We start from the raw sequence: 26562 nt of genomic DNA, 5'->3' as shown, positions 1-26562 counted from the left end.
CCAGAGATATAATTACTGACATATAACTCTAAAATGGTATGTGTTTCCCTGTACCTATATACTTCTGTGAACTAGCCTATATTAATGCAAGGAAGATATACCTACCATGGATTCATGGGTTTCTTGACACAACTATAAAATCAGAATAAAAAGAGTCAGCTAGATGGCGCAGTGGATAGAGTACCGGCCCTGGAGTCAGGAGTACCTGAGTTCAAATCCGGCCTCAGACACTTAACACTTACTAGCTGTGTGACCCTGGGCAAGTCACTTAACCCCAATTGCCTCACTAAAAAAAATCAGAATAAAAATACCTTTTCTACAGTTACAGTAACTAGACTTTATGATCTCTTTAGCCCCTTTCCAATGTTATGAGCTATAAAATGTGCCAATCATTTCTTTCTATTGCTTCTCTAAAATATTAATAATAACCAATGGGAGGAGGGGAACCTTGTATAATTTCTAGGTAAACTTTTATTTTGGAATATCATGTTGTGTTGTTTCAGAAGGATAACAAGGGTTTAGGAATAAAAGAAAGCCATCCTAAAACCACATCAAATAGAATGTTTTGGGCACAGGGGAAAGGAAGAAAATGATATTTGGATATATATTTTAAGACAACTGAAAACACATTCATAAGATGAATACTTTGAGCCTAGAGCACTCACCATAGTGTGGAATAATGGTCCAGGCCATTGCTGAAGCATAAATTCCCCCAATCATCCAGAACATGCAGAGCCAACTGAGGTGTTCTCCCCTCTTCTCACGAGATAAGAATTCCGAAAAATAGGCAAATACAATGGGAAGGGACCCCCCGATCCTGAGGGGAAGAAAATACCAAAGAGGAAGAATCAAGGTGTGTATAGAAACTGGAAGGCAACAAGCATCATCAACTATTGACCCTGCCCCTTTACCTACCCAGATAGTGTACCATGTCAAGAGATAACAGAACTAAAGGGGCAGTGAATACTTGCACAATAAAATGGAACTAAGTTTCATTAAGAAGTTGGCTGGTCATCCTGGTTAAACTAAGACAAAGCTAATGAGCTAAGGTGAATTAACTAGTTAGTAAGGCTAAAATATATGATGAGCAAAAATAAAACAACTAGAGGCATTTTGATAAATTTCAGGGGCAAATTCAAGCAAGACACTTAGAAGCCTTAATGATTTCATTATATTCAGAGCAAGGAATTATATCTATGATGCTTGGAGTCCTGATTGAGGCAAACCAATTTGGAGTTTAGGTGTGATACTATGATCTTGGTGCTGAATTTGTTTTTATATTTCTGCTTAGTAGATTTCAGAACTATATAGAGAATAACACATTGGATCATTTACTGTTTTAACTAAAGCTGTTTCCAGCTATCTTTCTTTTTTAATTTCAAAATGTTTTTGATGCTTTTTTGCTAGAACTATCATGACCAACTAAACTACCTTCAGAAAAACCCTTCCTTACAACAAATATGTACAGTCCAGCAAAACAAATCAACTCAATGGCCACGCATATAAGAATACCTGTCTCATTCTGCATCTCAAATCCACTCCCTTTCTGTTAAGAGGGAGGCGGTATATTTGTTTCATGTTCAGTCTTTTGAAGTCACCATTGTTTGCTGCTTTGATCAGACCTCAGCTTTCTTTCATAGGTCAAAAATGCCCATCTCACTAGCTCATAACCCTGTTAGACTGCAAGGTCCAGGAGAACAGGGAGAGTCTCATGTCAATCTTCCAATCAATAGTATCTAACACAGTAGCTTACCTAATAAATGTGAATCTAATTCAAAGTATCAATTTGTGTTCATATTGTGGCCATTTTATTTCTAAGGCTTTATTCCAAACACACCACCGTCCTATCTCTCTTCCCTGCTAGAAAGCCTAGGATATATTTTGACAAGAGATTTCTTACTTCATTCATTTAATTCTTAGAGAAGAAATAAAGAGCTGTGTTATCATAGGAGGCTATTATCACAGTATCCCTACTCTGCCAATACCCATGTCAGCAAAGACAGAATACTCAGCTGAATGGGTCACAGCGTATAGCCCTTCCCACAAGTCCCCAGGAAGCTTGCAGAAGACGGCTACAAAAAGATCATGGATCCGGAGCTGGAAGAAACCTCAAAAGACTTCTCTAGTCCAATCCCCTCATTTTACAAATGAGGAAACTGAGGACCTGGGAGGTTAACAAACTTACCCAAGGTCACACAGGTAGACCAAACATAGAATCTGAACCCTGTTCTCTGACTCCAGAGCCAGTGTTCTTTTTGCTTTGACCACTGGTTTGACTCAGAGGGACATGTCTTATGTTCCTAATGTACATACCCTATACCAGAGATAAGGCGGCAGAAGAGGAAGAAGCCATAGCCCTGTACGAAAGAGGAGAGGGATGCAAAGGAGGCGTTGATTGCAAGAGACATGCCGAGGACTTTCTTCCTCCCAAGCTTATCTGCCAGGCCACCCCAGATGAAGGCCCCGGCCATCATTCCCAGGTAGACTATCAGCCCTGTGAGAGGGGAGGGAGGAGGGAGGGTAATATAGAGAGTCACACAGAGAAAGAGAGAAATATTAGGAATATTCAAAGTGTTCTTCATACAGCATAGAATATATTTTAGAATGGTGGATAGGCATCATATTTACGCTCCTAGAAATCACAGCACCCTAAACATATATGATCTAAGGAAAGAAAACACTCTGAAAACACTTTGCGAACAGACAAGTTTGTTCTATAAATATAAGACCTTAGTAGAATTACATAAACAGTAAATGTACAAAGATAAGTTACTACACATAACACTTACTATCCATAGTAAAATACCTTGTGGTTAATAGACATGCTCTAAATTTTCACAATTTGGAATACCTTTGTCTGTTGTAATAGCTATTTTCCTGGTCAAAGAAGCCCCCCTGAGAATTTCCATTCTGTAGCACTATTTTTAAATGTTTCCACCAAATAAAGACATTGTCATTTTGTGGAAATAGTTCTGGAGAGTTTCTTTAAGTCAACAAAGTATGTCAAAGTGATGAGTAGGCCTGTAAAGTGCCAGTGTCATTCTCCAGTTGATAAATTGTAAAAGGATATGAATGGTTTTCAGAAGAATTGCAAACTATCAACAACCATATGAAAGAATACTCTAAATTACTCATGCAAAATAAAATCACTCTGAGGATTCACCTCAAATGCCTCAAAGTTCAGAAGATGATAAAAGATGAAAAGGTCAATATAGGACTATGAATTTGTTCAGCCATTCCACAAAACAATTTGGCACTGCGTAAGAAAAATCAATAAGCTATTTCTATCCTTTTGCCCAGCAATCCTGCTGCTGGCCATATATCTAGGTGAGATGAAAAGCCTAATATATACTAAAAGTTTCATAACAGCATTTTTTATGGTGACCAAAAAAACAAACAAACCTAGAAACAAAGTAGGAACCCATCAATTGGAAAATGGGTGAACCAATTGTGGTGCAGAAGTATAATGGAATACTATTCCATCCTAAAAAAATGACAAATGTGATGGGAGAAATATTGGGGGGAAACTTGAGAAGACTTACATAAACTGAAACAGAATAAATTAAGCAGAACCAAACCAACAATCAACACAATGAATACAATCAAATAAATGAGACTAATAATAAAAGACAGTTGAACTGGTTCATTATGATGATCAATCTTCTTCCTGGAGAAGTGACTGTGAAATAAACCTTTCTCTCAGTGGGACAGAGAGCTATGGATACACAATATGCAGTCAGACAGGGTCTATGTCTGTTGGTTTTGCAAAAAAATAAAGATTTTATTTCTTGGGTTTCTGGGAGCCAGGAGAGACAAAAATAGAACTTTAAAAAAATACATATAAGACTATACCCAATGACTGAATATTTTAGATGATATGGAAAAGTAGAAATGAGTCTAAACATATAAAACAATTACTTGCTTTACAATAAAGTTGATTTCTTAAGAATACCTTGTAAAGTTATTTTCTGGACGCTTGTAGTAATACAATTACATTATGCCAGACAGCTGCCAGATGGCTGAGCTTCTTACAGTCATAGGTGACCTTTATACAACTGACCAAATAAGTTGTAATGTATTCCATCAATAAATATTTCCATCTGATAATAATAACTGACACTTTTTAAACAAATTTTAAGGTTTGAAAAACTCCCCATTTTTAAAGTGAAAGAGTCTGAAACTCAGGAAAGTCAAAGAACTTGCCTGTGTTCATATAACTAGCAAGTGTAAATTTAGTTCATCAAGTATTAAGTACCTACTATGTGTCAGGTACTATTCCTAGGTGCTGGAAATACAAAGGAAAATGGAAAACAACCCTTGTATTAATAGAGCTTGTATTCTACTAGAAAGGGGTAGCTGGGTGGCACAGTGGATAGAGCACCGGCCCTGGAGTCAGGAGTACCTGAGTTAAAATCTGGCCTCAGACACTTAACACTTACTAGCTGTGTGACCCTGGGCAAGTCACTTAACCCCAATTGCCTCATTAAAAAAAAAAATATTCTACTAGAAAGAAAAAAAATGCACAGGTGAGTATAACCAGACTTTTAACCAAGCTTTGCATGTTTTGTTTGCTGCTGTGTATGGTATGGGGAAGGAGATATAACTCCAGATTGGCAGAGAGGATGCTGAGGAATTAGTGCTAGTGCTTTTCCTTTTTTTGGAAGAAAGATCTGTGTGGTGCCAAGTACTCTTCAGGAGAGACATAAGGAAAGATTTTGAAAGCTATAGACATGTAAGGGAAGTCACCTCCTCAATATGTCCCTGGGTTTGTCTCGCTAGAGATTTCAGAGACAGAGACAGAGAGACAGAAAAAGACAGAGAGAGACAGACATACAGAGAGACAGGGAGACACAGACAGACAGACACAAACAGGCAGACGGACTTTCCTTGGGGTGAGATTAGGCTCTTCTTGATTTAAACTGAGATTTCATCTCACTCCCATCTAAAGAGTTCATTCACTCCAGCGTATTGTTTGGTATATTCTAACCTGAATAATTCTTCCAATTTCAGTTTGCTTAGATAAATGGATTTCTTTACTTATATGCTATTTGTGATAGGAGGTTTGGGGTAGGAAAGAATCAAATTGGCAGGTTAAACTTGGTGCTATCCTCCTTCTTTAAGAGTGATCAGGAAAGCAACTTTTGTTCTCAATATCATACTAGCAATATTTGTGAATCAGACAGGAATTAATCTAGCCCAATACCTTTCTTAGATATAGGAAAGGAAAGGACCAATCATCCAACCATGACCTTTCTCGTGTCTTTTTCAAGGCAGAAATCAAAGCCTCACTTGAAGAGGGTTGGGCCAAATTAGAAATCCATGCCATACACAAGCTTCAAGTCTATACATTTAGATAACTGGGGCAGCTAGGTGGCACAGTGGATAGAGCACCAGCCCTGGAGTCAGGAGGACCTGAGTTCAAATCCGACCTCAGACACTTGACACTTACTAGCTGTGTGACCCTGGGCAAGTCACTTAACCCCAGTTGCCTCACCAAAAAAAAAGAAAAAAAGAAAAAGAAAAGAAAAGAAAGAAAATACATTTAGATAACCCAAGTAGACATATCCAACATAGGATAGATAAAGATACAGGTATATGTATATATACATATACATATATATTCTACATAAGTAAATGTACAACATACCAAAAGAAAAGGCACAAACTGATTTAAGTGATATGCTGGGGTTAGGAGGCACTAACAATTGGAAGAATTAGAAGAATTCTTCTGTAGAAGGTTGCACTTGAGCTAAGTCTACAGATTTGAAGGGGTCAGGGATTAAGAGGAAGAGGATTCCAGGCATGGGGGACAGCCTCAGAAAGTCACAGAAGCAAGAGATAGCATGATATAGTTAGGAAATGACAAGTATATACCAAGGTGGGATGCTCTCCTGACTTTAAGTGCATTGTTTTTCTTCAAACACCATCCAGGCTATTCCACTTCTAATGTTCCTGCACACATCCATGAAATACACATAAAAACAACATTCTGTGAGGCTATTGTCCCACCACCAGGATAATACCTGGAAACCATACCCAGAGGACACCCAGAGAATATATTTGACTTGACCTAAGATGAGCAGAATCGAGCTGAATGAAATTGCTCTGGGGACATGATTATCTCCCTCTCCTTGTGGAAACCCTTAGATAGAAAAATAAAACTCAAGGTTTTCCCATCTCATTAAGCCATGGTACACTTATGTTTTGAGCAAAAAGACTAGTAACTACATGTTCAAGGAAGATTTATCATGATATGGATCAGAAGAAATCGTTCAAATTCTGCTTTTAATTCTAGTTTTATTACCATGAGCAAAGAATTTAATCTCTCTGAAGTTTTCTTTTTTCTTTTTCTTTTTTTCTTGTGAGGCAATTGGGGTTAAGTGACTTGCCCAGGGTCACACAGCTAGTAAGCATCAAGTGTTTGAGGCCATATTTGAACTCAGGTCCTCTTGATTCCAGGGCCAGTGCTCTATCCACTACACAAGCTAGCTGCCCCACTCTCAAGTTTTCTTGTCTATAAAATAGGGTATAATAACACTCATAGTACCTGTCTCACAGTTGTTATGAGGTTCAAGATAATGTATGTGTGGTGCTCAGTAAAACTTAAAGCACCATATAGATTTCAGCTATTATTGTGGTGAGAATGTCATCAATTACATCATTTAGATCTGAATTCAGTCATTAATCTAGATCAAAGCTTCTTAAACTGTGGGTCACGACCCCATATGGGATCATGTAACTGAATTTGGAAGTTGTGCAAAATTTGGTAACAGTAAAAGGTTATATTTGCCCATTTTATACATCTATAGAGCCAGGGTCCCATAAAAATTTCTTGGGCAAAAAAGGGTCACAAGTAGAAAAAATTTAAGAAGCCCTTACAATATGGCCTCAAGTAACTGGTTTAAGTGAATCTAAGACTGAATTGGACAGATGTTTTGGAATCAAATAGACAGCCAATCTCTCCACCCTCTCCTTTCCAATCCCCCAGTCAAAAAAAAATCACATCATGAATGAATCAGAACCAGATAAACCTCAATCAGAAAAATAAGACATTAACAGCTTTGTTTATGACCCAGGAAAGCTGGCCTCAGGTAAATGGTCTAGAAGGGAAGGACTGATTGATGTAAGCCCTTTTTTTCATATTATTTGTTTTTGGTGGGGCAATGAGGGCCAAGTGACTTGCCCAGGGTCACACAGCTAGTAAGTGTCAAGTGTCTGAGGCCAGATTTGAACTCACGTACTCCTGAATCCAGGGATGGTGCTTTATCCACTGCGCCACCTAGTTTCCCCCTCCTTCATATTATTTTAAAACAGATTTCATTTTCAGATATGGCTGCTCCACCCAGCAACCCATCTATCCTGTCCCTCTCTCCTCACTGGCTGATGCCATAGCTCATCAATGCATTGACAGATAAGACTGAGTAGGTTGGGATGGGGGTGGGGGGTTATCTGCTCTTTTTGTAATCTGGTATTTGGGGGAAAGAAGAATGGAGGAATACTTTGGAAACTTGACAACACCTTACCACAGGAGATGTGAAGGTACTTGGCTCATTTGAGCAGCAAAAGGGTCAACCAAATTACAAGCTTGTTAAGCCTGGGAATCACATCTTACTCCTCTCTTTACCCTTTAGAGCCTTGCACATAGCAGGTGCTCACATTACAATTTGAACTGACATAATAAGGAGTTATATTTAATGGTCCATCATCTACATTGCTATGAGGACAAATATGAAAATGAGAGATATTTTCATATGAGGGAGTGAGGACAGATAGGAAAATATGAGGTTGTAGGGACTTCACTGAAGAGAAAATAGCCTGATTAAACATAGAAACAGGAACACTAGAGTGCCCAAGTGATCCACATGGAGTGGAAAAATTGATCAAAATGAGCTATATTTACAGAGGGGAAAGAGCAGGGCAACTAGGAATTGACCAGCATGGAAACTTCTGAGTAAGTAGGTGACTTTATTTTTCTTCTTGCTCTGGGTTTTCAAATTAATTCTCTATTAGCAAATTTCCATTCAGGGTATGAAATCAGATCAGTAGTAGTCATGTTTCCCTTCTATCCCATCCACCAAGTGCTATTTCTTATAGGTTTTTAGATTTACCTGTGTATTCCCCAGTTACTATCCGCTGGATTGACATATAGATTTCAATTCTGATTTTCTAACTACTCTATAATTACATTGAAAGTAGTCCAGCAAACAGGTTTTACATGCTCACGGACTTTCTGCAAACATGGATTGCTGTGCCCACAGCAATGCCAAGCCAAGTAGAATCTCTAAGATGAGAACATCAGTCAGATCATAGATCAATATCAGTAAAAGTGAGAAAGACTCAGTGATCAGGTAGGTGATGGAAACTCACCACTTCAGGCTTCCAACTCTCATCTAAATGTCTTCAGATATCCTGATGGAATCAGTTAACAATAACTTGCCTGACTTTCTGTAACAGAGGACGTTAACTAATAAAAGACACAGGATAATGTCTCAGGAATAGCACTGAACTAATAGGTAACTTGGGTTACGAGCTATGTAATTCTGGAAAGGCATGGAACCTCTCTTGGCCTCATTTTCATTATGTATAAAATGAAATGGTTTCATGAATGAGAGGAAGCATGGGATGGCAGAAAAAAAAACATGGGCTTTGTAGTCATGAGGCATAGATACTATGCCACTTAGGTAGCTATGGGATCTTGGACAAGTTATTTAATCTCTCTGGGCCACAGTTTGCTCATCTGTCAAATAGAAGTGTTGAACTAGATGGTGTCTAATGTCCTCTTCAGTTTTAAAATTATGTGGATGAGATTTGCTACATCTTTATAAAAGAAGCTGGAAGGCTAGCTGTTACCAAGTCCCACCAGTATAAAGTAATGAGGCTGGGGGCAGCTAGGTGGCCCAGTAGATAAAGCTAAAGGCCTTGGATTCAGGAGCACCTGAGTTCAAACCTGGCCTCAGATATTTGACACTTACTCGCTGTGTGACCCCGGGCAAGTCACTTAACCCTCATTGCCCTGGAAAAAAAGGCTAAAGTAATGAGGCTGTCTGACAATTGATGGAAAGTAGCCATCCTTAGCATCAAAAAGATATGAGTTCAAATCCTGTCTTTGACACAGGTTGCTAATGTTTTGCTAGAAATTGGCTTAACCTCTCAGTGCACCCAATAATTGATCTCCATTGGTAAATGAAATACATCACTAGATCTCACTACACTGATAAAATCACAAATGTGTGTTTGGCAGGGAAGCTGTGGTACCACAGGATTTTTGGAAGGGACCTTAGCTCAACTAGCTCAACTGCCTCTTTTTTCAAATGAGAAAACTGAGACCCTGAGATGGTTTGTACAAGGTTATATGGGTTAATTTTTTTTTTTAAGAAAGAGAAAAAAAGGTGGGATTTGAACCAAAGCCCCCTGCTTCCAAACTCAGGATTCCATTTACCATGTCACACTTCCTCTGTTTCAGAAGCCAAAGCTCTTGCAGATTTTTTCTGTTGTACTCAACCCACCTACTGATGAGTTAGGAATTAGGGGGTGATTATTTGCCTAAGTGCATGGGTAGAGGGAGAGTAGGGAGAAGTAAATTAAAGGAAATCTCATCTTATGCCTCATCTCTACAATATATGCAAACTAGATTGGTTTATAAATTCTAGATGCACTGCTTTCCCAAGGCACTCTCTCAATGCACATTACTGCAAATGGAAGGTTACAATATTAAAACTTAATCAGGTTTTTTGTATGACTGCATAGCTTCCTATGTTGTCTCCAGCTGAGTGATGTGTGTTTGTGTCTATGTATCACATTCTGTGTTCAATTTCAGTTTTTCAGTCCTGAAATATGATATCAACATCACTGGGATTGGGGGTTTTGATAGATTCCCTGTTCATGTTTGGAAATGGATTTGCAAAGGCCTGGTTGTGCATGAAACCCATGGCACCCAGATATATGCATAATCAGTAATCGGCGTAGACTATGACTGAACCCACATTACTACTCTGTGGTTTAAATGAATGATTGACCAAAGCTATTTGTTTTCTGATGAATAATCCAAGTTGGCAGGTGCTCAGCTATTAAAAGCAAACAAATCAAATGATCCTGGTTTGCTAGAACACTGGAGCCTTTCGTCTTCATGTACCTGGCCTTTCTCCTTTGATTTTAGTGATTTTTCACATTTTTAAATAATGGTATTCTGACACCAAACCAGGGAAGATAGTTGCCTCTCCTCAGACATGCATAGACCTTTGAGCCCCACAAATCTCCAAAGGATTACTGTCCAGCTCTTATGGCTGATGAATAGGAAATCAATTTAGAGTATCAGACTCAGCAGTTTTATACAATAATGTCTCGTTAATCCAGAGGCAATTTATCAGCCAACCTCAGCTATCCAGAATACTCTCAAAAATCAGGAGGTAAGCAAAAAGAGACCTCTGAGAATACAAAAGAGATGTCCAAAAAAAAAAACCCCAATGTGCTAAAGCACATTGTACTTTATCCATACATCTAAAGTTCTGGTCCTTGCTGAAGCTATTTACTGTTAAGTTGCACCCATTTCTAACAAACTTAGTGATGTGTTTTCCCAAGACTACAAAAGATTAAAGTAAGAAAATTAGGCACAGAGTTTGGAGAGGCTCCTAGAGGTAGGTACACTGACAGTGATATAAGTGATATCCAATTGTGTGGCTACAAGGGAGACAGAAAAACTATCGAGAAAAAAACCCCCTCAAAATCAGGACATTTCAGGGCAGAGGTGCTTAGCTTTTTATGTAATGGATTCTATGGCAGGCTGGTGATGTCTATGGATCCACTTTCAGAATAAAATCTGAAGGAAATTTCAGTTAGAGACAAATGAAAATAATGATGTCCTTTTTCCCATTCAAGATAGTGGCCTTCCTTGAACCTATTCTTTTATTGGGTGGGAGTCTGTTCAGAACCCCTGGTCTAAGGAAAATTTTCTAAAGAAGCAAGGCATCATTGGGTAGCAGTGTGGTAGAGTAGATAGAGTTCTAGACTTAGAGTCCAAAAGACCTAGCTGTGTGACCCTGGATAAGCTACATGACCAATCTGAACCAATATTTATAAAAATGTCAAATAGTACAGGGCCAACCAACATAGTTCCTTGTTGTTGCTACAGTTGTTCAGTCATATCTAACTCTTCATAACCCCATTTGAGGTTTTCTTGGCTTAGATAATAAAATGGTTTGCCATTTCCTTCTCCAACCCATTCTACAGATGAGGAAACTGAAGTAAAAAAGGTTAAGTGACTTGCCCAGTGTCACACAGCTAGTAAGTGTCTGAGCCTGGGTTTGAACTCGGGAAGATGAATCTTCCTGATTCCAGACCCCTCGCTCAATCCACTGAGCCACCTGGATGCCAGGACCATGAGGCATGCTGCCTCCCACATTTTCTCCTTTGATCCTCACAGCAGCTCTATGAGGTAGGAAGTAGAAGTATAATTATCCCCATTTTACAGATGAGAAAAACTGAAGGTCAAGTGACTTACAGGTCATATAACTGGAACTTGTACTTCAGTCTTCCACTTCAAAGTATTGACATATTTTTAAGTTTAACTCTATTCAAATTTACTAAACTCCAAGTGTTTCAAAAGACAAGCTACAGATAAAATGAACATTGATAGGATCTCCTAAGCTATTTAGGCTGTGCATTACACTAAGAGAGTATATTTGATTTTTACTTAGAAGACCTGAGTTCAAATCCCACCTCTTTTACTATTTCTGTAACTTTAGGCAAATTGCTTAACCTGTCTGGGCCTCCGTTTCTCCATTTGTAATAACAGGGAATTGTACTAGAGGGCCTCTAAGATCTCTTCTGACTCTAAGTCTATGGTCCTATGAGAATTTTTCATACTTTAATATTTCAAGGATCTGTGATTTCATCTATGTGGATTCTCTCTCCATTGATACATATTGAAGACCCTTCTGTACCTCTTAGAAAACTAACTCCATTAACAACTGCAACCAAAAAAAAAATCATCACTTGATTGATGGCCAACCCTCTTGTGATGAACCTCTCCAAAGCTACCTAAGCTGGTTCTCAGCAAAGATGGAGCCCACTGCCAGGAGGGCCAATGGAAATCTTGCCAGCTTGGCAAGACCTGAGAGAACTCTGCTAAACTCAATGTCACCCCCAGGGTTGGACCTACATCAGAGTAAGACAGCAAAATAGGACTCCAATGGGCAAGCACTATTTATACTCCTTTAATTATTCTAGTGGTTTAGTGGGATCTCCCATTTATTGTCTTCATCTTTCTGCCAAGGAGCTTCTCAATGTATCATACCAACTCTATTTCTCCAATTTCTCACAAGGTCATTTCAGGTTTTCATTCGGTTAGTTCAATATCTCTTTATTGAGCTCTGTTCAAGGAACTCTGGCCTGCTTTGAAGATTAGAATGATATGCCCTTTGTTCAATTTTCACAGACCCCTCCCCAACCACACTTCACAGAACACCACACCCCCACTCTCCCTAGCATCCCTCCAGGTAGTAATCAAAGACTTTTAATTTTAGTAAATTACCCATAATATTAAGTCACTTTCTCCATATGCCTCAGAGCTTGTCATCTGGAATTGTAGATATGATATATTTTCTAGTACTTCCATCATATATAAAGCATATTTTTACCATTCCAATTTGCCCCTTATCTGCTTCATGTTACAATTATTTTTGAGGACTCTATTATACTCTAATTATCCAAATTTATTGTTTTAATTTCTTCTGCTAAAGATGAATTTTCCTCTCTCAAATGACTTTAGTATCAGCTATTTTTGATTCATTGTTAATTTCATGCTTCTCTTGTATAAACTCGTTTTTTCCTGCATTTTCCCTGTTTCCACCCCCAACATGCAACATTTTGAGAATGACTCTTCTTACTCTCTATTCTAAACATCTTTTAGCTTTCCAAAATGTGGAAAAGTGAACACACAGGCCTGGCAGCCAAAAATGCTGGGTTCTAATACGGGAATTTGTAATTGACTTGTTATATAACCTTGGTTTGAAACTTTGTTGGAAGTTAGCTTCCTCGACCATTAAATTGGGATTTGGTGGTCACTAAGGTTCCTTCTGGCTATTTTTGACACCCAACTGGTCTGTGGTATATGTGTTTCTGCCCTTCATGAGGAAATCTGGTTTGGCAAGGTTTAGCTGAGATACCTACACCTGCTTTACAGTTACTAATACAAATTTTTCTTGCCTCTTCAAGGTACTTTGGGCTTGTACTTTACACAGGATTCAGATTTCAGGTTTTTTAAAGTTCCAGGAAATAGTGGCAATGAGTTGGGCAGAGGCATTGACACAGAGAAGGGCCAGCTGAGTCATACCACCCAATCAGCCCTAACACTGCAGTGAGGAAGGAAAGTAGGAGAGAATGAGTCTTCTCCAGCAGAAAGACCTATTTATTTTTCTGTTTATTTTTTCAGTGAAATTTATAAATAAGCAAACAGAAAAAATAACAACTGGGCATTTTATAGTGCCCTAAAATTTTCAATGTATTTTACATGCATATATGATTTTGTTTGAAATTCACAATAATCTTGTGAGGTACCTGCTACAGACGTTATTACAAAGTAATGTGGTCAGATTTTTGCTTGATGGCCCAGAATTTAAATTTGTTCTATGATGAGGAAAGCGAACCCCAGAGATAGTTAAGCAGCATTCCTAAGGACAATAACAAGTGCATGGGGGTAGGGAACAAGCATTTAAAATAGCACCTATTTTATGCCAGGCACTGTGCTAAATGCTTTGCCAATTTTATTTCATTTGATCCTCACAACAACCCCTGAGACGTATGTGCTCTTATTATCCTCATTTTATAGTTGAGGAAACTGAGGTAAAGTTTAGGTAATTATAACAATAGCTAACATTTGTAATAGCATTTACTATATGCCAGGAACTGTGCTAAGCACTTTACAATTATTATCTCAGTTGATCCTCACAGCAATCCTGGAAGGTAGATTCTATTATTATCTCCATTTTACAGTTGAGGAAAGTGAGGCAAACAGATTAAGGAACTTGCCCAAGGTCACAAAGCTAGTACATGTCTGAGATCATATTTGAACTCAGATCTTACCAACTTCAGTCCTAGTGGTCTAATCAGTGTGGCACCTAGCTCCCCCTGGGAATTTAGAGGGACATCAACTTCAGGGTATTTCTTCTTTCAAGTGTGACTTAAACACCTAGATTCTAGTCTTGACTCTACTACATTAGGCAAATTATTTCCCCGTGGTGGGTTTCAGTTTCTTCATCTATTAAATATGACTGGAGGAATGTCAGGAGGAAAATGTTTAAATTTCTTTTGTTGAATCTGTCTCCCAACTACCCAGTCCCTACTTTAGTATGATATTGATATTTTTTCCATCTATCAGCTCTTGGGCCATAAAGTATTATGTGGAGGCTCAAAATTCTATAAAATTTTTAAAGAAATTTTTAAGATTTAGAGAACAACTGGGTGAAAAAACAGTGTCCCTCGGAGCATACATTTCTAGAAATATGCTTTAAAAAAACAGAACTTCTAACAATAGAAGAAGGGTTTTTGTCTGAGAATGGAGGGAGAGAAGTTAGAGAGATAAAGGAAGGCGCAGGATTATATCACTAGAATTTAAAGGGACTCAGCCTCAGTTTTCTTATCTGTAAATGAAGATAATACCTACCTCATAAGGCTAATCCTCACAAAGTGAGGATCAAACAAGATACTATATGCAAACTGCCTTGAAAACCTCAATGTCCTACCTAAAATGCTAGCTATAATTAAATATTATCTAGTCACTCATTTTCATTTTACAGACAGGAAAATTGAGATCTTGAGAGGTTAGGTAATTCAAGGCCTGACAGCTAGTCTCTTTCTACTCCATTCTACTATGTGTTTCCAGAATCTAATGTATACAGGGTAATAGCTAAACTTATCTGGAAACTCCTAGACAACCCCATGTCAAATACCCTGGGGTTAGGACACTTTTCTAGGAAATGTAGGGAAGACGCAAGGCTTTGACACTGTTCACCTTACCTGAGGATAAAGTAATTGAGTCCCTTTGTTTTGTTTGTTGTTATTTGTCCTTCCTTCTTGAAGAGGACCATGATATCAGGAGGAGATGTCATGACTTGCAATGAATTAGATTTAAGTGAGGGAAGCCTGTGCAAAGTCACCAACCTCATTCTCTCCTCCAGAGCCATCGAGGTCCGGTGGCAAGGTATATATCAGAATGATTGGAGATGGCCCCAGATGTTAGGCAATTGGGGTTAAATGACTTGCCCGGGGTCACACAGCTAGTGTCTGAAAGTGAAATTTGAACTCAGATCCTCCCAACTTCAGGGACAGTACTCTACCCACTGTGCCACCTAGCTGTCCCAATTGAGTCACTAAGCTCTGGTTCAGAACAATTCATTTAGTTCAGTATTCTATTGGATTCTTTTGGGATTTCATCTCTTTCCATTCAATGTGCTAGCTTTGACTCATACAAATTTAGTAAGCACCCATCCAGGCCTTCATCGAAGTAATCGACAAAAATGCTAACTAGCACCTGTGAGAAGTCTTTCTATATTATTTTATAAGAAATAAAAATTTAGGGGGCAGGTAGGTGGCACAGTGGTTAAAGCACCAGCCCTGGATTCAGGAAGACCTGAGTTCAAATCTGGCCTCAGACACTTGACACTTACTAGCTGTGTGACCTTGGGTGTCACTTAACCCTCATTGCCCTGCCCTCCCCCCGCCCCCGCCCAATAAATAAATAAATAAAAATTTTAAACCAACAAAATGCACAAAGAATTGAATTTAACCAGGTATATTCTTCAACTTCATGGGGCCTTGGAGTCAGCTAGACCTGCCTCTGAAAGACAATACCTTCCTGACTAAGAACAAATTACTTAACCTTTCACTGCCCTCAGACAACTTTCTAAGAATTACTGATAAATTGCCAATCTGTATTGATCCAGGAAGTTTCCACACTGGGAGTCCTATGCATTTATAAAACCTCAGATCTGAACCAAAAAACACATACATACATACATACATACATACACACATACGCACATACGTACATATACACACACAAACTCCTTGTGTGTTAAAAAAAACTACATTGAAATTATTTTAAATGTTTGAGCTATTTTCTTCACTTTCCCTATATTTATGGCAGTTATTTTGGTGGATAGTTTAGCTATGTAGCTATTTATTTCACATCTCCGTGCCCTTGAATTGTGATAGGATATAGAAATGAGTGCATTAGACTGATTCATGTGACACTTTCAGAGTTGAGAAAAAATTAATGTGGGCATATTGCCTAATGAAAGGCCTTCCATGTTATATATGAGAACCTCTTTCAACACCACCCAGAAAAAAGAAGTTCCTCTTTAAAGCCTGTCCCTGGCACAGAATGAGAAACCTAAAAGAATCAATGTTACCTCTCGATTCATTTTTGCAGAGTCCTAGATAAGGTGGATTTATGTGGCTAAGGCAGCACATGATCTGCAGACATGAAATGGAAAATGCACACAATGAATATTTTAAGCAGCCTTGGCTGGGCCTAGATAGTGGGAGGGTGTTTGCACTCAATCTGTTCAGAAGGACACCACAAGACATGGCCATAACTGTAAAATTCACAGCACCATCTGCCTTCTTCCCACCCACCCCCTAACCCCCGCTAAATTCCAATTTTCTTCTTAAAAACCTAATGAGTCCTTCACCTTTAAATACAAACCTGCTCATTTGGGCTTTTGTTGGGAAAGGTTTCAGTACTATTTACAAATAAGAAATATGTTTACAACCACTGCTCTGAATGGGGCATTTTTGCTTTTCAATTAGGAAACATAACTGAGGGCCTGAGCTTCCTTTTCACAAAGGTAAAAGAGCAGGAGGTAGGAGGGAAGGTCAGACTAATGTGTTTGTATCTCTACTCTCCCCAGGATTATGTTAGACTAGATCCATCCTAACGATTCTCTTTGCTGATTGACAAGGAGAACTGTTGGTCTGTTGACCCTTTGTCCCTTGGGCTGACAATTCTGAGCTGACCATTTTTTGCTGAAATCTTGTCCAGATTTCAGCAGTTGTCATTTCCTAATTTAGGGAAATCCACAAGTGAACAAGTATTGATTAAGCATGCAATATGTTCCAAGGCACTATGCTAGTCTCTGAGGATTCAGACACAATAAGCAATTAAAAAAAAAAACCAGTTCCTATTCTCAAGGAGATAGCATCCTAAAGGGGAATATGTTGACACAATAAGGAAATAGAATATAATTTGGAAAGGGTATTGACAATTACAAGGATCAGGAACTGCTCCTGGTAGGTGGTGGTTGAGGTGAGCCTTGAAGGAAGCCAGGAATTCTAAGAGATTGAGGTGAAGATAGTATACATTCTAGATATAAAAGACAGCCTAGGCAAAAGCATGGAAGCCAAGAATATGATGTTTAATTCATAAAATAGCAAATCAAATCAAATGATCTTTCTAATCTGACAAGATAATACATAGTGTGTGTCCCTCTATTACCTGGTAGGTGCGGAGCTACAATTTGATTCTCCCTTATTCTTCCCATGACTCTCCATGTGCATATTTAGCATGTGTATTATACTGAAGGGATTTCTTTGCAGGAGATGGGGGAAATTACTATATGTGGGATAATCGACAATAAATGGCATCCTATTTGCTCCTAAATAAGTATGGCAGAGGCTTCAAAATCCCCTCAATCTGTGTGGGTCTGGTATCTGGCTTCTGCTCCTATTCCCTGAATTACAGAAAAGGCCCCTGGGATTAACTAGGATTCCCTGCCAATCCCTACTTCTGATGCTCTGAAGAGGCAAAGTATAGAGCAGAAGAGAAAAAAAATCCCAAAGTTCACAGAGTAAGAGGGTGGCATGATCCCCTAGGGAGTGTGGGGTTGAGAGTATGGTGCTTTAATGGCTAAGCATTATCAGAAAGGTGAAAGATTTGCAGAACTTGACTCTTGGGGAAGAAACAGAACTGATTTCATGCAGACTCTTCGCTATAGCTGGATTCAGAGATAGGATAGAAGACAGAAAGTCCTGGGTACAGGTGAAAAAAGAGTTTTGGTCGCATTCTGCTCATTCCCTATCTCTTATGAAAAGCATGGCCTGGAGAGGACAAGGGAACTGAGTCACTAGCCTGATACAGTACATAGAGGAAGATGACAATTTGAGTACCACCAGCAGAAGCTAAATTGGGTGTCTGACAAAGCTAAACAATGCTCTGTCATGAGCATTGGGCAACAATTGCTAGACCTGAGAAGAATGACAATTGAGTTATATTCTAGACATGGTACAACCAGAAAAGAGACTAGAATGTCTTTGAGTATACTCAGTGGGAGACCTGCCTATTGTTATCAGTAATTGACCATACTAATTACTGGTAGGAGGGTTGTTCATTGTCTTCTTTGCTTATTTTCGGGTTATTGATTCAAAACTTTTTGCTTTCCTTGACTAGTAATAAACATGTGCTTTTTTTAGGAGCACTATATATGCTAGGGAAGGAAATACTAGAGGAAGGGAGGTATGTCAAATACTGTGGTTCCCCTATCATTTTGGTAGTAATGAATAAACCAGAGAAGAAGGTTCATTTGTTTTTATATTTCCAGATTATAGCACAGTGCTTGGCACATAACAAACATGTAATAAATGGTCATTCATTCATTTTATTTATGTCACCAAATCAAAATCTGGGCCAGAAGGAGGCTGACACCTGCTTTACAGAACAATAAGAATGCTGAAACTCTTGTCTGATGTTGGGGATCATTAATACATAAGCTACACTGTCTCTAACCCTTTCTGGAATGGAATTTATGAACATGAGAAAATAACTTTAATTTTTTTAAATGTCTTTCAATACTGACTGAAGGTAACATTCTTTTAAAAAAAGCTAATTCTAGACATATATAATGAGTTTGACAGTATAGTGTAGAGAAAAGTACATTAAACTAAGAACTGGGAGATCCATGTTCTTATCGTAATTCTTCCTCTAATTTACCCTATGAGCTGGAACCCTATGAGCTTCACCTGTTCATTTCTCTAGCCTTTAATTTCCTCACCTGTAAAATAAGGGAGCTGAATTAGATAAAAGATTTTTAACCTTTTGAATGTCATGGAAACCTTTGGTAATCTGATTGGGGAAGTGTATATAGAACCCTTCTCAGTTTGTTTTTAATGCATATAATAAAATACATAGGATTACAAAGAAAATCAATTATATTGAAATAACAATATAATTTTCCCTGTAACTCTAAGGAGCCTCTTAAATCTATCCATAAACCCCAAGCCCACGGACCCCCAGTTAAGAACTCCTGGATTAGATTATTTCTTTTAGTGTTTTTTTATATCTCTTTTTTCATGCTGGACCAAGAGCTACACAAATAGCTAATTATTCCTAACAAATATTCAAGATGAAGAAAATATTAATTTTTTTCAAGAGAGAAAACCTGAAGCAATGAGAATATATTTGTGTATAATATATAAAAATGTAAATCGAAATTAAGCAACTCAAATGGGAACATACCAAAAAAATCATAATGATGGTAACATAGCTCCTTAAATAATATTTCCTCAAAATGGATTTTTACCTTTGTCCTTGTGGTAGATTGGCAAAGGTGACTTTGATCCTCAGGGCCTCTTATTGCCACCAAAGTGCACTGTGACTCCCTGAGTTTGAGAATAACTACTCTAGAGACAGTGGCCAACAAATCAAACTGCTTGTGCTCATTCCATTTGCATGGAAACAGCAAAGGGATAATCATTCATGACAAGTGTAGTCCCCACATCCCTTTAGTGTTATGAAAATTCAAGTAGTAATTTCATCTCATACACACTCAACCATCTTTATTCCCTCGGGTATTCTTCCCAAAGGCAAAGATAGAGCCATAGAGCTTCTGGGACAAAATTGTTACTCCCACAAATCACTTTCTTAAGCACTGTCTAGCCAAAGTAGGCACAACATTAGCAAAAATAAATAGTAACACTTATAATAAATTCTAAGGTGTCATATATTTTAGAGAGATGAAAATCACGAAGAGACTAAAAACCTTTGCAGACATACATTTTGTTTTTCTTGGGTCAGCGGGTGTATGAACAATAAGACATTTCTGAATTATTGGGCATTTTCTTGCAATCATTAAAACCATCACAATAAACGTTTTTTGGTGCCAAACCTTCAGATAGTCAGTAGAGGGCACTATTGATATAAATAGTAAGGCAGCGACATAAAGTATAATCCTGAGACCACATAATATAAAGAATGTGTAAAATCTCATAGCAACAAAGACCATTACAAAGAAAAGTTTCCAAAATAAAATCATTTCCACATCCTAATGAATAGCCCATGGACACAGTACTCTGTTGATCTAATAACAATTAATTTTATCACCAAATGGTCATGAGCAAAGGCTTTCTCTGGTTCCTGTACATGATAGAGGCAGTTTAAACAAGTGCAATAGTTTGGTTACAGCTGCTGTCATATTATTATTCCATTCTTAGGTTGATCCTTCTTGACCTTCGCCATCTGTGACACAAGTTAAATTGGGTCAAAATTCTTGTTCCTAGATTAGAAGCATTAGCCAGCATCCTATACTATATTATACTAAACAATATATTATAAAATATAGTGTGTATCTACCCCCTCTAGGCTATAAAAATCAGGAAGGATGTCTTCTCTAAGTTTTATATCTACTCCAGCACTTAGTATTGAATTCTGCACATAGCCCCATGTAAAGAAAAGTGCCCTGTACTTGAAGTCAGAGAGACCTAGGTTTAAATCCAACCTCTGACTCTAGCTGTCTGACCATGGGTGGTAACAACAACAACAACAACAACACACTATATATACTACTTAAAGGCTTACAAAGCATTTTTACAAATATTATACTATATTGTCCTCACACTAGGCTATAGAGAGGTAAGTGCTATTATTATCCCCATTTTACAGATGAGAAAACTGAAGGAGACAGAGGTTAAGTGACTTGTCAAGGGTCGCACAGCTAATAAGTATCTGAAACTGTATTTGAACTCAGGTTCAAATCTGACTCCAGGTCCAGCACTCTATCTACTGCTCCATCTACCTGCCCACAGGTAAATCACTTAACCTTTCTATGTCTGTCTCAATTTGCTCATCAGAAAAATGGGGATAATAAAATATCTGATTTTATCCTCATGATAGCCCTAGGAGATAGGCACTATTAACATCCCCAGAGACTTGCTCAGAGTCTCACAGTGTCTGAGGCTGAATTCAAACTTAGGCCTTGATTCTAGGTCTAGTGCTCTATATACTGCACCCCCTAGCTGTGTCTAATATATAAGCACTACAGTGCACAAATCTCTGGTACAAAGTATGATGGGAATCAGAAGAGGGAGCTTCTAAGGAGATAAGAAAAAGTTTAATGGAGGAGGTAACCTTCACAGGATCTTAAATACCAAATACGGGGAGAGAGAGAGAGAGAGAGAGAGAGAGAGAGAGAGAGAGAGAGAGAGAGAGAGAAAGAGAAACAATGAAAGAAACAAAAAAAGAAGCATCTCCTGAAAAGCAGCATGGCATAGGAAATAAAATGCTGGGATTAGGAGTCTGGAAAATTTGAATTTAAATCTAGCCACTGACATTGTCCAGCTTTCAGACACTTAATGTCCTCATTTTTTAAATGGAATAACAATGCTAATAGTACATATCTCAAAACATTGCTGTGAGACTAAAATAAGGTAATATCTATAAAGTGCTTTGCAAACTTTAAAGTTCTGTGTAAAGGTCAGTTATTTTTACAATTCCTGTTGAGAAGCCTCTTCAGGGGCTCACTCCAGCTATCATGTATTATAATCAATGGCTGAGCAGGATATAGATAGAAGAAAACTGTAGGTGCCCTTTCTAGTTGGTACTAGAAGGCCAAGATACCAAGGCCAGCATCAAGGGTGTCATACTCACTCATGACTAATTAACTGATTTCTCTTCCACAGACTATACCCCTAAACAGAAGACCTGGCCTACCGGAGGAAACACTAGATAAAGGAGAAGAATCCTTGACTCTAGTCCCAGGTCCACAACTTACTGTTTGTGGCATTTTAGGCAAGCTGTTTTTCTCTCTTCACTTCAGTTTCCTCATCTGTCAAAGAGAAATAATAATACCTGCCATGTGTCACCGCTAAATACTTCCAGTACTTAGCACAGAGCCTGGCACATAGCAGGTACTTAAGAAACGCTTGTCAAGTTGAAGTCTTGACTAACTGACTAAGGCTCCCTCAAGATTAAATCACAGAGGGGCAGCTAGGTGGTGCAGTGGATAGAGCACCAGCCCTGGATTCAGGGGTCCTGAGTTCAAATCTGACCTCAGACACTTGACACTTACTAGCTGTGTGACCCTGGGCAAGTCACTTAACCCTCATTGCCGCAAAGGGAAAAAAAAGAAAAAGAAAAGATTAAATCACAGAATGTCAGAAATCACTTTACAACACCCCCATGTATTCCTTCCAGTAGTCTAAGCCTTCTGTGTAGGGGTATAGTCTGGGGAAGGCAAGTCAAGATTTTAGCAAGCGGGGAGCCCATTATCAATAATTACATTTGCACAATTTTATAAGGATGTTTTTCCTGCATCCACCGAAATCTGTTTCTCTGAAAGTTCTACCCATTCTTCATAATGCTGCCCTCTGGGGATGAACAGAATACATCTAAACTGTCTTAACAATGGCTCCCCTTGAGGCATCTAGGTGGCACAGTGGATAAAGCACAGGCCCTGGTTTCAGGAGGACCTGAGTTCAAATTCAGTCTCAGACACTTGACACTTACTAGCTGTGGGATCCTGGGCAAGTCACTTAACCTTCATTGCACTGCAAAAAAAGGGAAAAAAACCGGCTCCCCTTTAAATGTTTCAGGATGGCCTTCTTTTCTCCAAACCACAATTCTCCCAGTTCTTTCAACCAATCCTAATATGGCACGGTCTCCAGAGTTCTACACATCCTGGTCACTCGTCTCTGAAGGCTGTCCTGCTTGTCAAGATGTTTCCTTACTGCCGAACCACAGACAATACTATAGATGTGTTTTCCAGGCTAAAATACTCCCTGTTACTCAAACAACTCTTATACAGCATGGTCTCTGACCCTCTTAAATTCCTTTCTACGCTTTCTCTAGCTTGCTCTTGCCCTTCCTACAATGTGGCACACAGAACTGAACACCATACTGTAGGTACATTCTGACCCAGGCAGAGTACAGCACAGCATTAATCTCCCTTCTGGTGAACAGCATGTCAGTGAGAGATTCAAAACCATGCCAGATGTGGTCTCATTGGGACAAACAAAATAATGTATGGGAAAGTGCTTTGAAAATGTTCAAGTGCTAAAGACAAATGTAAGGTCACCAAGATACAGTCACATCCTTCAGTCACAGTGGGGATGGTGGGAGGCATTGTGGACAGACCTGCCCCCAAACAAACACTCCCCTCGCTGGAAAAATCAAGTCAAAGCACATATTTCTGATAGTGGCTCAGCTCTATATATAACTATATAGAAGGGTACAAATATGACCAGGTGAATTTCTAGAAGAGAAAAGGAATGCAGCAGTTAGCACCAGGACACACACACACACTCACACACATTCCCACTTCATCTCCCCTGCCCCCCCTTCCCCCCAGTCAAACACTCACACTGCTGAGCGGCAGAGCTAGACATACTGGGGCTTCGTTAAGAAGGTTGCCAGGCACCAAGTAACAGAGACACTGACACAGCATGAAATTGTTACTGACGCTGCCAATTTGCACTAACAGGGACTGGGGGATTCAGTGGGTAATTTCGAAAAACAAATTAATGTCTTGGAAATCCTGAGGAGGATTTTATTTTTCAACTGTCATTCACACTGACAATGTGTTAATGGGAGGTTGTTTTTTGCTTTTGTTTTTGTTTTTTAAATATATACTGAGGTAGAATATTACTAATAAACTGTCGGTATTGGAAGACTAGGTGAAAGCTCTACTTCTTGATTCATTTTCTCTTCTCATTTATACCCAGTCTTTTTTCAGTTCCTTCTCACAATCTGGCTCCTTCCTACTGCCTCAGTGGCTATAGTCGTCAGAGCTCTCTTCATTTTGAATATTCCTCTAATGAGAAACACATGGCTAAATAACTCAAAAAAGCACAATGTCACATGAACTCTCTAGAAAGCTAGAACTGGAGGACAGGCACCCAAGTGTTAAGCTAACTGTATTTGTATCAGGCTTTATTTCCTATAGGGTTGATGTGTTTGAAAGGACTTTTCCCTTTTTTTTTTTTTTTTTTTGAGTTGTAGTACACCTGAATCTCCATAATACTGAATTCTGTTATAATCTTATTCAACTCAGGATAGATTTCCCAATCCCTCTTTCTGTATTTACTAAAAAATAGACCAAATATCTTTTGAAATCTTAGCTGATTTAATCCCTGACACTGGGTACTTGACTCTAATTGGTCTGGTCCCCCTTTTCATTTGTGGGCTTTCTAAAATTTGCTGTTTTTTTTCTTTCCTAGAGAAGCCATCTGGGCCCCACAGTGTTTTGGCCTCTTACTCTGCTGTGAGCCCTCTGGGCAGATGCCTGGCCTCCATCATGCATCATTCAAGAAAGTGGGCATTCAGCCACTCTACCTCTTACTCAGAAGACCTCAGGTGCAAAAGCAGAGGGACTACCTCAGGGAAAGACTGCTCTGGGAGAGGGAGGGAATGGATGAAGTCCAGAAGCCCCATTAGCTTTCAGATCCCAAACCTGATAGGAAAAATCCAGTTTTTTTGGTCCGAGGATGGAAAACTGTTTAGATCCCAAAAGAAAGAAATTTGATCCTGAGGCTTTTTCTTTATTGACCCCAAATTGAATGACCTTTTAAAAGGTTTTCCTTACCTAGCATTCCTTTGTTGGAACTGGATAGACACATGTCTTTTTCTGCACTGGGAAGGACAAAACCCACCACAAAAACTTCTACCCCATCAGCCATCAGGGCCAAACCTAAAACAAAAAAGAGGGTCCACTGGAAACGCCCATGACCACATTCCTCGATGATATTCTCATACTGGTGAGCCAGCTGCTCCTCATCTTCCAATCGTTCTGCCATGAGATCTTTCTGGTCTCTATAGTCATCAGACCTGGAAGGAGATTTCTTCTTCTGCTTTGCCTTAATGTCATCTGGGTGGGGGATACCCTGATACTCCCCTTCGTAGATTTCATCATCTTCATCATGGCCTTCAGTAGCATCACTCTGAGCATCTTCATCTTGGTGAGACTCATCTCCCTCACGGTAATAACTGTCATTGGCTGTATACCCTTCATAGTTGCCATCCTGATACCTGTAGTCATCCATTCCTTGGTTCCTAGACTGACGGTTTGCCTCTCTAGCTATATCCCTTGCTCCATGGTAGAGATTTGCACTGTTTCTATAACCATCATCCATTATAAGTGTATGGTTTAAATGCAGACTCCACACTGCATCAACTTAAAGATACCAGTTATGTTTGTATGTCTTCTGCTAAAATTATACCAACTTCATTTCCTGAATAGACTGGATTTGTACAAAGAAAACCCCCTGGAATTTTTTTCAGATCAATTTCAGACAGAAGTCTTGGGAAAAAAGTGTCACACTTCAGTCTTGCTTCCTTCAGAAGCCACAGGAGCAGTGTGTTGGGAGCTATTGATTGGAGATATATCTCCTGCTTTGCTTGACAAGGAGTTAGGAAGACTTAGCAGACTGCTTGATTCTCTGATTCATTCTGTTGGCTCAGGTCGAAACCTAGGAGAATGAGAAGGGGAAAGAGAACAAGTATAAGAAAAGTCTAAACTACCTTTGAAATACTCAATAAAGCAGACAAAATATAATTAAAGAGCAATGCATCAAAATTTATGAAACAGGAAAACTTAATCTATTTATAACCCCCCCAATAAAAAGCCTAAGACTAAATGAATACAAATAGAGGGGGAGAGGTTAGAGGTTTCTTCTTCTTGAAGAAGGCCAATGAAATGGATGATATCTCTTAACATATGGGTCTTTTTAAGCCCTTTATCCTGAGTGCCATGAACTTTTGAAGGATTCATATTTACTATCAAGTTTCTTGATGAAGATGTCTATTTCTGTGTATAAATTAATAAGAGGCAAGAGCCATTTCCACATAAGATGTAGGAAAGTATATGTTCATGCAAACCAGCTGATAGATGAAGTTCATAGACTCCTCCAAATGCTGGTATTATTTGTTCCAGGATTTGTCTGTTTTATAATAGCAAAAGTTCTAGAAATAACCAGTCCCAGAACAAAAGAATCCATATTGCTGAGTTGGTGGAAGGAAAGGTAGGAAAGAAATAAACATTTATTAAATATCTACTATGTTCCAGGAACAGTGGTAAGCATTTTATAGATATTATCTCATTTGATTCTCATGACAACCCCTGCGACATAAGTGTTATTATTATCTCTGTATTCCAGTTGAGGAAACTGAGGCAGACAGATTGCCTAGGATCATACATATAATAAGTATCTCAGGATGAATTTGAATTCAGGTCTTTCTGATTCCAGGCCTAGCACTCTATCCACTGCACAACTTAGCTGCCTCTAAAGGGCTACTATGGCATT

The 26562-nt window shown here is 38.8% G+C and overlaps 1 protein-coding gene across 5 annotated transcripts in view; it reads right to left on the bottom strand.

The window, feature by feature from the left end:
* Positions 1 to 26562, bottom strand: part of SV2B (synaptic vesicle glycoprotein 2B) — a 182615-nt gene that overhangs the window by 43294 nt on the left and 112759 nt on the right. For all 5 annotated transcript variants that reach the window (XM_043987392.1, XM_043987390.1, XM_043987393.1 and 2 more), the window contains 3 exons: positions 24846 to 25728; positions 2314 to 2494; positions 666 to 817 (listed from right to left, as the gene is read on the bottom strand). In XM_043987392.1, coding sequence (XP_043843327.1) covers positions 666 to 817; positions 2314 to 2494; positions 24846 to 25392 — 880 coding nt within the window. In that variant the 5' untranslated portion in view covers positions 25393 to 25728. The remainder of the gene's footprint in view (positions 1 to 665; positions 818 to 2313; positions 2495 to 24845; positions 25729 to 26562) is intronic.

The sequence above is a fragment of the Dromiciops gliroides genome, chromosome 2 (genome assembly GCF_019393635.1).
Source record: "Dromiciops gliroides isolate mDroGli1 chromosome 2, mDroGli1.pri, whole genome shotgun sequence".
Lineage (NCBI taxonomy): Eukaryota > Metazoa > Chordata > Mammalia > Microbiotheria > Microbiotheriidae > Dromiciops > Dromiciops gliroides.
This window is presented reverse-complemented; position numbering and strand designations above follow the sequence as displayed.